The sequence below is a fragment of the Myxocyprinus asiaticus genome, chromosome 7, assembly GCF_019703515.2.
Source record: "Myxocyprinus asiaticus isolate MX2 ecotype Aquarium Trade chromosome 7, UBuf_Myxa_2, whole genome shotgun sequence".
NCBI lineage: Eukaryota > Metazoa > Chordata > Actinopteri > Cypriniformes > Catostomidae > Myxocyprinus > Myxocyprinus asiaticus.
In genome coordinates this window covers 27456451-27469961 of record NC_059350.1, presented here as the reverse complement: position 1 = coordinate 27469961, position 13511 = coordinate 27456451, and the positions used below count along the sequence as shown (strand labels likewise).

Genomic DNA, 13511 nt, shown 5'->3' with positions numbered 1-13511 from the left:
AGTGTTAAAGAACCACATAACTCATTTTTATCATATCAAGAGGATTTTGTTTAACGCATATTGAATTGGTGTAATTCGATTGCTTATTTAGTTTCCTAGCTTTTACATACTTGTAATTAAATTGTAACCATACAGGGTTAGTTCACCCAAAAATGAAAATTCTCTCATTTACTGGCCCTCATGCCATCTAAGATGCACTATATTGCCAAAAGTATTCGCTCATCTGACTTTAGACGCGTATGAACTTAAGTGACATCCCATTCTTAATCCATAGGGTTTAATATGATGTCGGCCCACCCTTTGCAGCTATAACAGCTTCAACTCTTCTGGGAAGGCTTTCCACAAGGTTTAGGAGTGTGTTTATGGGAATTTTTGACCATTCATCCAGAGCGCATTTGTGAGGTCAGACACTGATGTTGGACGAGAAGGCCTGGCTCGCAGTCTTCGCTCTAATTCATCCCAAAGGTGCTCTATCGGGTTGAGGTCAGGACTCTGTGCAGGCCAGTCAAGTTCTTCCACACCAAACTCGCTCATCCATGTCTTTATGGACCTTGCTTGTGCACTGGTGCGCAGTCATGTTGGAACAGGAAGGGGCCAGCCCCAAACTGTTCCCACAAAGTTGGGAGCATGGAATTGTCCAAAATCTCTTGGTATGCTGAAGCATTCAGAGTTCCTTTCACTGGAACTAAGGGGCCAAGCCCAGCTCCTGAAAAACAACCCCACACCATAATCCCCCCTCCACCAAACTTCACAGTTGGCACAATGCTGTCAGACAAGTACCGTTCTCCTGGCAACCGCCAAACCCAGACTCGTCCATCAGATTGCCAGATGGAGAAGCGTAATTTGTCACTCCAGAGAACGCATCTCCACTGCTCTAGAGTCCAGTGACGGCGTGCTTTACACCACTGCATCCGACGCTTTGCATTGCAGTTGGTGATGTATGACTTGGATGCAGCTGCTCGGCCATGGAAACCCATTCCATGAAGCTCTCTCCGCACTGTTCTTGAGCTAATCTGAAGGCCACATGAACTTTGGAGGTCTGTAGCGATTGAAGTTGGCGACCTCTGCGCCTCAGCATCCGCTGACCCCGCTCTGTCATTTTACGTGGCCTACCACTTCGTGGCTGAGTTGCTGTCATTCCCAATCGCTTCCACTTTGTTATAATACCACTGACAGTTGACTGTGGAATATTTAGTAGCGAGGAAATTTCACGACTGGACTTGTTGCACAGGTGGCATCCTATCACAGTACCACGCTGGAATTCACTGAGCTCCTGAGAGCGGCCCATTCTTTCACAAATGTTTGTAGAAGCAGTCTGCATGCCTAGGTGCTTCATTTTATACACCTGTGGCCATGGAAGTGATTGGAACACCTGAATTCAATTATTTGGATGGGTGAGCGAATACTTTTGGCAATATAGTGTATGTGTGACCTTTATTTCTTCAGCAGAACTCAAAGATTTTTAGAAGAATATTTCAGCTGTACAGTGAAAAAGGAGTTATGTTTTGGTCTGTTCTCACCAAAAACAACTGGATCGCTTCAGAAGATATTGATTAAACCACTGGAGTCGTATGGATTACTTTTATGCTGACTTTATCTCCTTTTTGGAGCTTCAAAGGTTTGGCCACCATTTACTTGCATTGTATGGACCTACAGAGCTGAGAGATTCTTCTAAAAATCTTTGTGTTCTGCAGAAGAGAGAAAGTCATACACATGTAAGATGGCATGAGGTTGAGTAAATGATTAATTTTCATTTTTGTGTGAACTATCCCTTTAGGACGAACCTCAGGCATGAAACTGAATAGCGCAACCTGATAGGTTCTTTGAAGTTGTTAGCCAATCAGCTCGCTCACATGTGATATGTCAATCCAATCAGCTCACATGATGTAAGCTCATTAGGCTTGGGATCGATGCTGTTTTCACATATCGATAATCGGATGATTTTCCAGATGATTATCGAAATACAGTATATCGGGATTTTTTTCCCCAGACATAAATAGGGCTGCTTGTTGCACAGTAGTCTTTGTCTCTTCAAATATATTTCTCAACACAACAGTGGTAGTGTGAGTGGCAGGGTTAATTAAAGTGGGTCACGCACCGGATGCGTCTGGTGGATGACATGGTGTGTTCTAAAATTAAAAAAAAAAAATTCTATGAAGGTACGTACGCAGACACCGTGGACTCGCCATCCCCAGAGGCTGTTAAACATTCTGCTGCGTCGCAGAGCTCACCTCTGTGCCTTGTCCATGCCACGACCAGCTTCAGTAAATGTTATGTCACCCCCTTGTGGTCTCCCAAAGCTATTACATCTGACTGAGCACACAATTTAGGCTTCTAATTTAAATGTTCTCTGATGTTAATATATCGATGCTTCAAACATTTATTGATAAAATAAATCCATATTTTATGATATCCCTGAAGCTGATTGATTCTTTGACATGTAATCAGGTAGCCAATCAACTTGCACACTGTCTCTTTGCCTAACATTTAAATTTGCTCAGTTTGCAAGTAAGCTGGTTTCACTGCAGTGTGCTGCGAGAGTTTTGTCTTAGCTTGCACGTTAAGGTCTACTTTTGGCCATGACACACAGAAGCGCGTCTTTACCAAGTTAAAGACATAGCCAAATTAGGCACTGGTACACATCGTTATCTTAGGCCATTAGATTAAATATTTGGTCATGCAGACCAAGGCACACCTAGCTAGCGTACTCCCTGTGCACATGGCTTTTTGGAGCAGCAGCCGTACACAAGTCTTGGCGGTAGATCTGCTTTTGTGGGGGGTTGTGTTTTGTGCATTTCTGCACCTTATGGGTGATTTTATTTGTCTAGTTGTGCAGCATGTCTTGTATTTTTCAGTTGTGCAACTGCAGCAGCATGTCCAAATGGTTAAATCAGTATGTCTGTGTATGTTCTAGCTGTAGCAAGTCTCCGTACTTGCTCTGCAGCAGCAGCGTAGCAGATCTAGTCTGCTAAGACCAATATCCTGTCAATGTGTCATACCCACATTAACATGATAAATCTTTCTGAGAGTTTTCATGACTGAAATACACTTAGCTCTTCACAATTATTTCACACTAGGTCTAAACTACATCTATTTCGATATATTTTTTCAGGAGTTTCTGGACAGGCGTAAGATGACAGAGTTTGGGAGTCTATCTATTTTGGATGAGGGAACAGGAGATGGAGATGGAGTGGAGCTCAGTCTTCCTGGAGTCAAGAGAGGTGAGCCCACACATACCATTTATCAATAAACCTGCCAATCAGTTCAGCTGCCAATCATTACCCTGCACTTTATACTCTGAGAGTTGTTGTCTGCTTTCTTTGAATGTTATTATTAGATTGTGCATGCATCTTTCTCTTGTCTTATGCTCCTCATCTCACAGGTGATATGAGCTCCCGGCATTTTAAACCAGAGATCCGTGTCAGCTCTCTCCGTTTCTCACCTACTGGTATAGTTTTTGTCTATATAGAACAAAACATACATGTTCCTGAAAGATATGAGAAATGCACACCCTAGCACTCATTTCAGTATATTTAACCATACTGCACAGTGTATTCCTATACTGTTTTATTGAAAAACAAACTGAATGATTCAGTTTTGGCATTCTTTTCTCTTTAGGGCGCAGTTGGGCGGCAGCCTCCACTGAAGGTTTGCTGATCTATTCTCTGGATGCTTCACTTGTGTTTGACCCCTATGATCTGGACATGGATGTCACCCCAACAAGCATACGGCAGCAGGTGAAGAAGAAAGAGTGGGCAGCGGCCATTTTGCTGTCTTTTCGTCTGAATGAAACATCACTCATAAGAGAGGTTCTGGAGGCAGTGCCTTATGACCAAAGTGCGTGCCCTCTTGAAATTGTCCAAAAAGTCTATTGTGATTTCTTGCTGTATCCAAAATTTTCTTGATTTTAAGTGTAATTGTTTTTAAAATTTGTTCAGAAGAATTTAGTTCACAAGTCATTATTTGATGCTTCAGTTCCAGTGGTATGCAGCTCACTGCCAGATGTGTATGTGGATAAGCTTCTGGACTTTGTGGCCTCAACATTGGAAAGGTCTAACCATCTGCAGTTCTATCTCACCTGGTCTCAGTGTCTGCTCACATTACATGGACAAAAGCTCAAGAATCGGTCTGTAGTCATTTTTCCATCCAAGTTGTGAATTTAATTGCAAAAAATCGGAATATTGCAAAAACAGTTTGTAAATAAAGCAGCGTTTCCATTCAATGTAATGAATAACTCGGTTTACAGCACGCAGACAAAACACTCTCAGGAACCTAAATTTTGCTTTTGATCAGCAGTAGATACCTTGTATCTGTGAACGAAAGCATGTTCTGGGAGATAATTAACCCTTTGCTAAGCCCTGCCTTAAAAGCGTTTCTGACCAATCCTGTCTAGGCAACTGCTGCCGTCCGTCATTTCTCTGACATGCGTTTGCTTTTTTCAAATGAGAGTCTACGGGAGTAACGTGTGTTAAAGTAGTTTTACGTAGAATTTTAAAGAAATCATAAAAAATTTAAAACATTGTTCTGGGTCACTTGTAATCATGACATGAGGCACCCAGAGAGGATACACCATGTTTTTCTTTCTTTTTTCACATCTTTAAATCTTGAGTAGAGCATGCTGTGGATTAATTTGTCAGCCCTCCTTCCCAAATGAACATGTATAACATCAGCAAGGATACCTACATTTGCTCCAAGGTAAATTAAAGCCAATATCTTTCATTAATTTACAGAACATTCAGAAGTATTCAGACCCCTTAATTTTTTTCACATTGTGTTATGTTGCAGCCTTATGCTAAAATGCTTTAAATTATCTTTTCACATCAGTCTACACTCCATACCCTATAATGACAAAGCAAAAACCAGATTTTTTATAACTTTGCTAATTTATATATAAAAAAAATATTTAAAAAAACACTGAAATCACATTAACATAAGTATTCAGACCCTTTGCTGTGACATTTGAAATTTGGCTCAGGTGCATCCCATTTCTCTAGATCATCTTTGAGATGTTTCTACACTTTGGAGTCCACTCAATTAAAATTCAATTGACTGGACATGATATGGAAAGGTACACACCTGTATATATAAGGTCTCACGGCTGAAAATGCATATCAGAGCAAAAACCAAGCCATGAGGTCAAAGGAACTGCCTGCAGAGCTCAGAGACGGGATTGTGTCGAGGCACAGATCTGGGGAAGGCTACAAAAATGTTTTGGCTACATTGAAGGTTCCCAAGAGCACAGTGGCCTCCATAATTCTTAAATAGAAGAAGTTTGGAACAACCAGAAGAGAGTTGACCAAGAACCCGATAGTCACTCTGGTTGAGCTCCAGAGATCATGTGTGGAGATTGGAGAATCTTGCAGAAGGACAACCATCACCGCAACACTCCACCAATCTGGGCTTTATGGCAGAGTGGCCAGACGGAATTCCCTCCTGAGTGCAAGACACAAAAAATCAGCTAAAGGACTCTCAGACTGTGAGAAACAAGATTCTCTGGTCTGATGAAACGAAGATTGAACTGTTTGGCCTAAATTCCAAGCATCATATCTGGAGGAAACCAGCCACTGCTCATCACCTTTTGCAATACCATCCCAACGGTGAAGCATGGTGGTGGTAGCATCATGCTGTGGGGGTGTTTTTCAGTGGCAGGGACTGCAGGACTTGTCAAGGATGAAGGAAAGCTGAACGCAGAACAATACAGAGATATCCTTAATGAAAACCTGGTCAAGAGCGCTCAGGACCTCAGACTAGGCCGAAGGTTCACCTTCCAACAGGACAATGACCGTAAGCACACAGCCAAGACAACGCAAGAGTGGCTTTGGAACAACTCTGTGAATGTCATTTAGTGGTCCAGCCAGAGCCCAGACTTGAACCCAATCGAACATATCTGGAGAGACCTGAAAATGGCTGTCCACCGATGGTCCTCATCCAACCTGACAGAGCTTGAGAGGATCTGCAGAGAAGAATGGCAGAAATCCCCAAATCCAGGTGTGCAAAGCTTGTAGCATGATACCCAAAAAGACTTGAGGCTGTAATCACTGCCAAAGGTGCTTCAACTAAGTACTGAGTTAAGGGTCTGAATACTTGTCAATGTGATAATTTCAGTTTTTACTTTTTAATAAATTTGCAGTTATCAAAAATCTGGTTTTTGCTTTGTCATTATGGGGGTATGGAGTGTAGATTGATGTGGGGAAAAAAAAAAAGTATAATTTAAAGCATTTTATCATAAGGCTGCAACATAACACAATGTGAAATGAAGGGGTCTGAATACTTTCTGAATGCACTGTATGTATTGATTTAGGTCTTAGTATAAGCGATTAGTAAATAGAGTTCACAGCATCATATTGATGTGTTAATAGAGGTTATGAGCAGTGGTGTTGATGTACATCCACTGTACAGATCCAAACTTCGTTTATCAAAATATATTGGGGTGGATTAGAATCCGGAACTCCTTGTACTAGAGGCAAAAACCTTACCATGAGACCAAGCGGTCATTCTGGCTGAAATTATGCTAATCAGTGGATTTATTCACTGACTAACAAAATCTCTGTACTTAGTGTTGGATGAATGGATCAAGTAAAGGTCATTATCCTCCTGAAACCCAGCAATTCATCGTTTTTCTTAGCCCATACATGCCACAGTAGTAAATCTTGCAGTATTATCGGAGGACACCCTGGGCAAAACAGAGATACCAAATATTTGGGAGTTTGGCAATGACAACTACCTCCCCTTGCTCTATAGAAATGTATGACATTACAATTCAGCACATAAAGTACAATATGAATAATATATACATTCACTGAGCACTTTATTAGGAACAGCTCTACACCTACTTATTCATACTTATCTAATCAGCCAATCGTGTGACTGGAGCTTAAGCTAATGTTCACATCAACCATCAGAATGGGGGAAAAAATGTTATCTCAGTGATTTCGACTGTGGCATGATTGTAACTGTAACTGTTGATCTCCTGGGATTTTCATGCACAACAGTCTCCGGAGTTTACTCAGAATGGTGCCAAAAACAAAAAAACATCCAGTGAGTGGCAGTTCTGCATACAGAAATACCTTGTTGATAAAAGAGGCCAACAGAGAATGGCCAGACTGGTTCAAGCTAATAGAAAGGCTACGGTAACTCAGATAACCACTCGTAGTGAGCAGAATAGCATCTCAGAATGCACAACACGTCGAACCTAGAGGCGGATGGGCTACAACAGCAGAACAACCTCGTCATAAACTTTATTAGGACCATAGTGTTCCTTATAAAGTGCTCAGTGAGTGTATACTGTATATATTAAAAATAAAATAAAAATTATATGTATTTTATGCACCAAACACTATATTGACATTTAAAAAGGTAAATTGTAAAACTTATAGTAAGAGAGGTATAGAGGTTATAGTAAGCTGGCATCAAAATAGCTTGTAATGTTAAACAATGAGATCTTTATAATGACAGAGCAGGCTTGATATATAAAATACATATTAATTCAAACAAAGCTATGAGTTGTGTGTTTTTTTTTGGTGGGCATGTATGTAATGGTGAATGAGAGATATACTGTACTTCAAAAGCATGTTGTATCATATTTGATAGATGGATTTTGACGTGCTATTTCATTAAAATAATTACAACATTTTAACCAAGCACAAGTTGCTTATATTCAGCAAATACTCATTTTAAAATATCAGTAACAATATAATCGTTATTGTCACTTTTACTTTATTAAAATCAGCAAAGATTTCACATCAAAAAGACGTGTGCTTCGTAATACAAAGGCGGACATTTTTTAATACAAAAAAATACTTCTATTTGGAAACAATATGTGGCAGTAGACATCTACAGTAGTACATTGCATACAACAGGATTATCAGCAACATTTTGTTAATGATGCAGAGGCTTTAGAAAATTGCATATAAAATTAAATAATATTTGAGTTTCGCCACTGTGACATTTTCATCAAACCCCCCCATCTCACCACTTTTAAAAACAAAGTGACACCCATGTCAAACACACATTACTCCCATAGACTCTCGTTGGAAAAACGCAAATGATTGTCAGAGAAATAGAGGACGGCAATAGTTGCTAAGATAGGACTGGTCCGAAACGCTTCAAAGGTAGGGCTTATCGAAGGGTCAACTCTAGCCAGTCATTTTGATGAAAGGCTTTGGCTCCTGCATATCAGAATGACCAGAGCAACATATGAGATGGTATGTGATGTCATTCTCCAAGTGATTTATATGTTCACATAGCTTGTTGAAGCAAAGTAACTTTTTTTTTTTTTTTTTATGCAAATTTATATTCCTTCATAAATTCTATAAGAGTATATTTGGTAAGTTTGTTTCCATCATAGTTTATGCGCATGTCTTTGTATTGGATAAAAAAAACGTATCCACCTCAAGCTAGCGTTTATGGTTTTTATGCAATTATTCCAAAATTCACATAAAAATACATAGATGGAAACTCAGCTAGTGACAGGGGCTTTTCAGAATGAGCTCAGAAGTTTTGAATTTATAAATGTCTTATATTATTTTGCAATCCTTATCTTCAAACGCATGTCAACAGATTATGTCCACACACAGTTAAGACTGTTCAAATATATGTCTTGTTTCCAGATCTGGAACTGTACTGCCTACTGTAAAGCAGCTGCTAAAGAGCATTCAAAGACACCATGATGATCTGTCCAAACTGTAAGCTTGACCATATCTAATATTTACCACAAAAAAATTTATCTGTTATAGAATTCTTATCAATGGGGTTTCCTCAGTATTTTGACTTTGCTCAAGTTTGAATTTGGTTCAGGCTATTTATTAATCACTCATCAGCATTAAACACTTTTGTTTTCTTCACAGTTGTGACTGGAACATTTACAACATTCGCTATGCCGACGCTCTGTCCAAACAGAAAGGGATGAAGAGAACAGCAGCAGAGTCCATCAGTGATGAAGAACAGGAGGGGTCGGAGGAAATGGACTCAGAGGGTGAAGAGGAAGACCTGATGAGTGAGCCTGTAATGGTGGAAAAATGAAATGTAGGTCATGACCAGTTAAAATAAAATGGAGCCAGCAGGTCTTCAGAAGAAATGGAAAGCACCGTGCACAGACAGAGCCAGGGCTTTAGTGCTGGACAAGTTTGAGTTTTGTTCTGTTGTTTTCTTGTTCAGGTGCATTCTTTCAGTGTAAACATGGACAGAGAGCACCTACACGCCTGTAAGAACACGCCTGATGCATTTTACATATGGACGTATATAACTATTGATAATTATTAACTATTGTTAAAAATTTTATTCTTGTGTGATGAAAATGTTTTGTCTAATTGTGGTGAAAATGTTGATTTAAATAAAGAAATTGATGGTTTCTAATATGTTTTTGTTTTATTCACATCAATATTTTTATGTAGGGTGACCATATTCTGGATTTCCAAAAAGATAACACCTTTTTTTCCCCGTCAGGGTGGGGGGGGATTTGGGTGGGGTGGAATAACAGGGTTCAAAACAATGTTACTATGAATGCAAACTTTAATACAGTGAAAAAGACACTCTATTAGCATAACATAAATATATATAAATAAATACAAATTTCCAACATTCTTTTGAATGTCCATGTATTAAAATATTTGATGCCTTGAGTGTACCTTCATTTACTATTACTATTATTTTGAATGGCCATGGAAAATGAAGCAATGTGATAATTTTACCTGGTAGTAAGTAGTCCGTTAATTTACCTGATGAACTTTCACCTTTTGCTGACCCTTTATGCTTTGTAGAGCTAATGTGTGCTTCTAAATCACTTGCACCTTTATTAGCAACTGACATATAAGTGTCAGCTTTACATGTCATACATTCTGCTTCCCACGGAACTCGACCTGGACGAAAGCATGGGAATTTTTTGTGCAAATCTTCTGTAAATTTGCACTTAAATTTGGCCATTGTTTCCACTCAGCTGGCATTTGCTGATACTGTCAAGCAACTGTTTGATGCCGAACACAACAGCGCTTCGCGCGTTCGTGGAGAGATTGGCAGGCAAGAATTTGGCCAATAGTTGCTGCAAGCCTCTTATAATTGGCCAATCGGTGTGCGAGAAGGCGGGACTTACAAAGAGGGGTTAAAGCAATACAAATACGTGCGCGCGCACAATGAAGTATTAGACCAGATGCACATCATAATTCAACTAAAGCCGAATCCCGGACATTTTCGCAAATTTAGAAGTCCCGGCCGGACGCTTTTTAATTGTCCGAAAAAGAGGACGTATGGTCACCCTATTTTAATGTGTTCCTCCAGGTTAATATGTTGTGTGTAATTTAATTGAGCAACTACGCCCTCTACACGTAAGATTTTGAAAACAACAGACATGGCGGAAGGTGTGTGCAATATCCGTAAGGCCTACTGCTAAATCAAATGTTTTACCAAAATATAGGCATTGTTTTAAGGTAAATACGTTCGCTTTTTGCTTTACTCTTCAATTTAGACAATGCTTTTTTTCTAGTGATATTTTTCAGCAGTTCACATTTTATAAACGCATGTTTTTTGTTTTGTTTTTTCGCATTGAGAGGATAATAAAGGATCGATTTAACTCTTAAACGTTTCTTCCAAACGTTAATTTTATTTAGAAGAGCCCATGAATTCTAAAGAAATAATTAATTATGCTACACAAATAGAGAAGTTGCACAAGGATGGCAGCTATGAAGATATAATTTACTTATTGACAGATCTGAACAACACTACTGTCACCTTAGAGCAGTTACAGACTACAGACATTGTTTATGTCCTTTATAAGCTGCTTAAGTTCTGTCCAGTTGTGAGTGTTAAAAAATTCGCAAAGGGCTTGCTGTCAAAATGGAAGAAGTTGTACAGTTCACATGCGATAAAAAATAATAAGGGCTCGGGGGAGAACAAAGGACCTGAGACACACAAACTGCCTAATAGTGATGTTCACTCGGAAACCCCACCTGTAACCAATGGAGTGCAGCATTTGAATCAAAAGGTGAAAGAAAAACGAATCTTTACATGCAACACTGTAAACCAGGACATAAGTGACATTAGTCTATGCTCAGTTCATCTGCCTTCTGAAAAGCGTTGTTCAGAAAAGGAACCTGGGGAATCTGTTGAGCTTCAATGTGAAGGAGAGAGCTTCACTTCAGACACAGTGTCACATAGAGCAGATAAAGATGAAGATTTTCTATCCTCACTTCCACAAAACACAAATCAGCCCAGCACTTCTTCTGACCCAATGGACCTAAGATCCAAATTTGTCCTGTTGATTCTCCAGGCTCTTACCCCAAATCAGCAAATCGACTCATATCAGACAGATAAGCTCACAGCCCTTGCTCTGGAAATTGAAACATGTGTTTATACCATTCATGGACGAAACCAGCCCAAGTACAAGTCCTGCCTTAGGAGCAAAGTGGCCAACCTAAGGAACCCAAAGAACCCTCACCTGCGCCAAGGCCTTATATCAGGAAACCTGACTCCAGATGTGTTTGCAAGGATGTCTACAGAAGAGATGGCAGGGGAGGAACTCCGACAGCTCAGGAAGGGTTACACCACTTTGGGCATTAGTGAGCATCAGTTACCACATACCGTGGAAGGGACACCAACTCATAAAGTTCGCTGCAGGCGCTGTGAAGCTTTGGACTGCAGGGTGACACAGATCTCACAAGGGGTGCTCTTTCTGCCCTCCTGGGTACGGAGTGTTAGTGCAGATGATGATGCAATGACTTTTGTGACCTGTGCCAACTGTGGGGAACAGTGGTACCACAGCAGCTGGGTTTGCCTTTGAGCAAAAGCATAACTCTGGGTATTGATAAGTATTAAAGTAATTTAGTGTTGTTAAACTGTACTATTTGGCCTTTTTTCTGCAGTTGTTGTTTTCTTGTGGCCTTTAATTTAGATATAATCTGACAATAGTGCAATAACATAGCATGTTTACATTTAGGAGCAAAAATACCTTTATGAAACTCATACATTTCACTTTCATTGCTCATAAACTTCATGAATCATAATTTTAAAAATAATATTCGTCAGCCAGAGCTACTCCATGTAATGTTAAAATGTCTCTGATCTGTGATTCATGCAATAAAAAATTTAGAAAGCTGTTTTGAAAAAAAAAAATAGCTGCGTCTGAAAACTGTAAAATGCTGCCTTCCGAGGCTGTATACAGAGGTAAGATGAAAATAAGGTACTTTTCAAACTGTTCTGAGACCAGTTTTATTAAGAGATCCATTCATTCAAAAGCACTGTTGGCTAACCATTATCTCATTAGGCAGCAAGTCAGCTGCCTACATTTTCATATGCAGCCAATGTTTATGTTTGCAATTCCATTCGGTGGCGCTAGTGTTGCAGAAATTACGTACTTCAGCTTTAAAGCTGAAAGTATGCAATTTTTTTCGATTAAAATACTTTCTTCTATCCCAGCATAATATGCAGAGACAATTATAAGTACGCCATTCACAGGTTAATGTTCTTGAAAACTGTAAACACTGTCTCTGTGGCGCAATAAAAATTCCTGTGTTTGTTTTGAGCAACCTGCGTGGACCTATCTGACTGTATAAACAACTGAAGACGAAGGCCGTATTCAGAAAGCTGTTTTGAAAACTGCTTATTTTTGCCGTTCGATGGCGCTAGTGTCGCAGAAGTTGAAGATGTATCGCTTCAGGTTTATACAATTAAATCAATTCTTTCATAGTGGGTAGAAAAAAGATACTCGGTCAATTTGTTACAAACGAATTATTTTCAAGAAAATATTTTCTGTGTTTCTTTTGACTTTAGTCAATAAAACATTTTGCATTATGGAATTTTTATTTTTATTTATTTTTTTTTTTTTGCGCTTACTGTTTTTCTTGCACAGTATAAACAGTCTTCATTCATACATCATTCATTCATGCCTTTATATTTTATTAACTTTATGGGTATGTTTTATGGGTCCTCGGCATAAAAAAGTTTGAAAACCTCTACTTTATTAATAGCTTTGTCTACTAAATGAATAGAGAAACAGTAACACTGGCTCATGATTTGTTGGTTGCAGTTCCCTTTTATTTTGCTAATCTGTAACCAAAGTGTCTAGAGTATTTTTATTGCACTGTCTAAACTCAAGAGCTCTTTAGGCTCAGCAAACATGTGACAGAAAGTGTGCCACATGCAGAGAGCATGTGAGCTGGTAATCTGTTCAAGATGGAGTCCAAAGGCTGATGTCTAAGTCCAAAGAGCCTCACATATTCGTGATTTACAGCACTGACAAAAACATTAAGTTTTCTGCTGTTTACTTGTATAAATCATGTAAGGATTTAGATGAATTCAGACATGTCTTGAATATGTAAAGGTCCACATGAGAAATAAATTTGTACTTATTTGCATAGTAAGATTTAACCTCATCTTGAACCTCTTTGGTTTAGTGATTCAAAGAAATTTAACTTGGAGCTTTGTAGCATTTATACTGTAGCTATTTATTAAAACATTCAGTGACTTAGCATGAGGCAAACATTAATCATTAATTGTAATAATTGAGATTACATTATTATGAT

At 39.1% G+C, this 13511-nt stretch overlaps 2 protein-coding genes across 2 annotated transcripts in view; both read left to right on the top strand.

Moving 5' to 3' along the window:
- pwp2h (PWP2 small subunit processome component) overlaps positions 1-9354 on the top strand; it is a 39201-nt gene extending 29847 nt beyond the window's left edge. The window contains exons 16-21 of the mRNA XM_051702475.1: positions 3113-3221; positions 3383-3448; positions 3619-3837; positions 3976-4126; positions 8610-8684; positions 8847-9354. Of these exons, the coding sequence (XP_051558435.1) occupies positions 3113-3221; positions 3383-3448; positions 3619-3837; positions 3976-4126; positions 8610-8684; positions 8847-9021 (795 nt within the window). The 3' untranslated portion in view covers positions 9022-9354. The remainder of the gene's footprint in view (positions 1-3112; positions 3222-3382; positions 3449-3618; positions 3838-3975; positions 4127-8609; positions 8685-8846) is intronic.
- Positions 9355-10102: 748 nt separating this feature from the next.
- On the top strand, positions 10103-13354 carry LOC127443719 (transcription elongation factor A N-terminal and central domain-containing protein). The gene has a single exon (XM_051702542.1). The coding sequence runs from the start codon at positions 10610-10612 to the stop codon at positions 11768-11770; it is 1161 nt and encodes a 386-aa protein (XP_051558502.1). The 5' UTR covers positions 10103-10609; the 3' UTR covers positions 11771-13354.
- The last annotated feature ends 157 nt before the right edge of the window (positions 13355-13511 follow it).